The 3,415-nt window shown below is 32.8% G+C and overlaps 1 protein-coding gene across 1 annotated transcript; it reads right to left on the bottom strand.

The window, feature by feature from the left end:
• Positions 1-1,797: 1,797 nt before the first annotated feature.
• On the bottom strand, positions 1,798-3,028 carry LOC105785392 (probable xyloglucan endotransglucosylase/hydrolase protein 23). Its single transcript, XM_012611469.2, has 3 exons — positions 2,703-3,028; positions 2,428-2,621; positions 1,798-2,338 (listed from the first exon to the last, which is right to left on the bottom strand). The coding sequence occupies exons 1-3, from the start codon at positions 2,988-2,990 to the stop codon at positions 1,927-1,929; spliced, it is 894 nt and encodes a 297-aa protein (XP_012466923.1). The 5' UTR covers positions 2,991-3,028; the 3' UTR covers positions 1,798-1,926.
• Positions 3,029-3,415: the final 387 nt, after the last annotated feature.

Below are 3,415 nucleotides of genomic sequence, written 5' to 3'. Positions count from 1 at the left end.
ATAACACCAACACAGAGTGCCTGCTACTACAACACAGGTGCAAAGTACCTACTACTGAAATCACCGGCACAAAGTGTCTACTACACCCTAATGACATGTCATTTGTATCCTAGCTATAAGAGGGGCTTAACCTGTATACATTGATCCTTTCATGATATTAACCATATACCAAGATTAATTTTATACCAATTTTCCATAGCATAACATGTTTCAGTTCGAACAAATACAAAACCATATTTTTTTCATTCAAGTCTTTGATCACATTTACAAATTATTTATCAATCATGTTTATTAAAAACATATACACAAACAATTATATAGAACTATGATTTCAACATTAATAAACATAAGAACATCTAATACGAACTTATCAAAAAGCAGTAGTTACCAACACTTTGACGACGACTATTCGACTACTATTCAACGACTTTTTTTTCCTGTGATTATCAATTGACTAATTCATTTCTTGATCTAATATAATAATTTAGTTCAGTTAATCAAATTAAATACCTTAAAACACTTAAATTCACATATATAACCCTTTATCAATATTTTACACTTTTACCCTAAAATTTTATCTTTTATTCAATTTAGTCCTTGAACCGGAAACTTACACAATTACCACAATTAAGCCCAAAACTCGGCTAGCCAATTTTTTATTCATTCATCTACAGCCCATAATTATTGAAATTTCACAAGAATTTCATGCTAAAATTATTATTTTAGCAATTTAGTCCTTTAACCTAAAAATCAACTAAAACTACTTTACAAAATAGTCTTATTTAACTATCAAGCTTATAAATTTATCATCAAACTTCAAAAATACCATAAATTCATCAATGGCACAAATCAAAACATTTAACAGTTTTATGAATTAGTCCCGAGTTAGCAATATTAAACTACAACGATCTAAAAAATATAAAAATCACTAAAATGGGATGAAAAATAGATACCATGCACTTGATTTAAAGCTTTCTCAAAGTAAGTTTAAGCTACTGTGTTTCTTTCCTTTTCAATTTCGGTGGAAGAAGAAATGGGAAGACGATAAGATAATAAAATGGTTTTCTTTTACTTTTTTAATTATAAAACATGTTTTAATTTTTATTAAATAAATTTTAACATTTAAAATACTTAAAAACAATCCCACGTCCAAGCTACTTAATATGGTCTAATTCAACATAAGGCCTTTCAACCATGGTTTTATGACAATTAAGCATAAATAAACTAATAACGAATAAATTTTACAACTTTTACGATTTAGTTTTTTTTCTTTAATTAACTAATAAATCACTAAAAATTTTAGACCGAAATTCAATATTAAATATTTATGGATTCGGTTTAGAAAAACGAGATCTCGATACCTCATTTTCTGAAACCACTTGACTTTAGGGACAACCCACTTGTACTTCTATTCGTTCAGTTAGCAAAAATTATCAAATCAAAATTTAATATAAGACTATATTTGATTCGTAAATATTAAATAATAATATTTTATGGACTCACTCGTTTGATTTCTGACCCCGAAATCACTGTTTTTGACACAACTGAAAAACGGACTATTACATTTATTTTATATATATTATAAGATATGATATAGAAGACCACTTGACCTAATCATAGTATATATATGTGGATTATTATATTAAATATGCATGATTTAAAATTAAAAAGAAATTCATTATATTGGGCCATTCCAACCAAGTGTTACCGTACTCTAACTCGTTTGTGGTGAGCCTAATCTGAAATCATTTCCATCTATCAGCATTGCTATTGCTTATAGGCAATGAAAGAACACAATGAAAGCTGCATTACTTTTAAATTTTATTTATGTAAAATGATCATACAAATAATTATCCGAAACAACCATCTTATCGACTTTGCCATTCGTTAAAGAATTATACTACGAAATTGCCTTCTCGAAAGTACTTAGATCTTAATCTGTTTTCTGTTTCTGACAGTGCATTCAACAGGTAGGCCCTCAGGGAATCGTTTTGCGTCTTTGCAATAATTGTAAACCATGTAGTTCTTTTGCACCCATTTTAGCACTTTCTGACTAGAAGAATCTAGTTCTTGTGAAAACCAGGCATTGTTAGAAGATGCATTTGAACTGCAGGAAGAGACTCCATTAGACAAGACACAAGCATTCGCAGTGAAGTTCCTGAAAGAAGCTGTGAAAGGTGCCTGGCTCCAATCAGTCTTGACTAGACCTCCTCTAGTGGCCCAGTCATCAGCATTCCAGAGGCTACAATACATTCTCATGGGTTGGTTTTTTGGGTATGGAATACCAACTGATTCCAGGTTTTTGAACTCTCTAATTGGTCTACCATCTACATAGAAACTGAAACAAAGACAATAAGAGTTAATTGCAATGTTTGAGATAAAAAAGTTGTAAGGAGTTAGATGGCATGTTGATTTATGTACACTTACATAACGTGTCCAGGATTCCAGAGAATCGAGTAAGTGTGAAAATCGGCAGTTGGGTCGAACCAGAGGTAGAATTGTTGCTCTCTCCCACCTTTCCCTTTCGTATAAACATTAGTGTGAACGACATAAGGATCACCACTTAGGTTCCCCAAGAATTCAAAATCTATCTCATCCCAAGACGAACCTTGAGATTTTAACTGTAGCAAACAAGAACAAAGCTGTCGGCAAAAGAAAGTTGTGAATTGATAAGAGAATTAAATTTCAGGAAAGTTGCTTACGTAGTAGGCAGTGACAGTCCCTGCAGAGTTGCCAGGCACAAGTTTCAGTTGCATATCGAACTTCCCATACAAATATTCATTCCTGGACTGGAAGCCTGAACCAGAAGCTTTATCAAGGGAAAGAGTAAGAAGCTGGCCATTGTTGAGAATTTTTCCACGACTATCTCCCCATGTTATATCAACATCCTTGTTAAAGTTGCCAGCTGAAGCAACCATGAAGGTTTCAACCATAAGAAAAGTGATGAGGAGCATTCCTAAAGCATTTGAAAGACTGGAAAGTGTATCCATTGATGGAAGTATGAATTGTCACACTCTGAGAACTTTTGAGCTTATGGCTATTTATAGAGCCGAAGGCAATGTTTGGAATGTCTGTTGATTATTAGTAGTTGGTTGGTGGGGTGTTCTACGAACTGAACAGCTGGATGGCATTAACAAATGCATTGAAATGGGTTTCTTATAATGATTTATACCGTCCAATTAAATATATAGGCAGCTTCTAGGACCTATGTTTTAAAATAGGATAAGCACTGTTGCTTTCCTAGGTTGTAAATATGAAGTCAACTCACCCATACACCAGACAAAAGTAAAGCGTGTGAAGTTTATGTATAACCAAAAGTTGGTTTTCTAGTAGCTTCCAGAGGAAACGATGGAAGGGAGAAGGATGCATGGTACCGGGAACTTAGAAAAAGATGTTAGGGGTTAAAAAAAATGTT

Source organism: Gossypium raimondii, chromosome 11 (assembly GCF_025698545.1).
Source record: "Gossypium raimondii isolate GPD5lz chromosome 11, ASM2569854v1, whole genome shotgun sequence".
Lineage (NCBI taxonomy): Eukaryota > Viridiplantae > Streptophyta > Magnoliopsida > Malvales > Malvaceae > Gossypium > Gossypium raimondii.
Note: the sequence above shows the minus strand (reverse complement) of the source record. Positions and strands in the feature narration are given on the sequence as shown.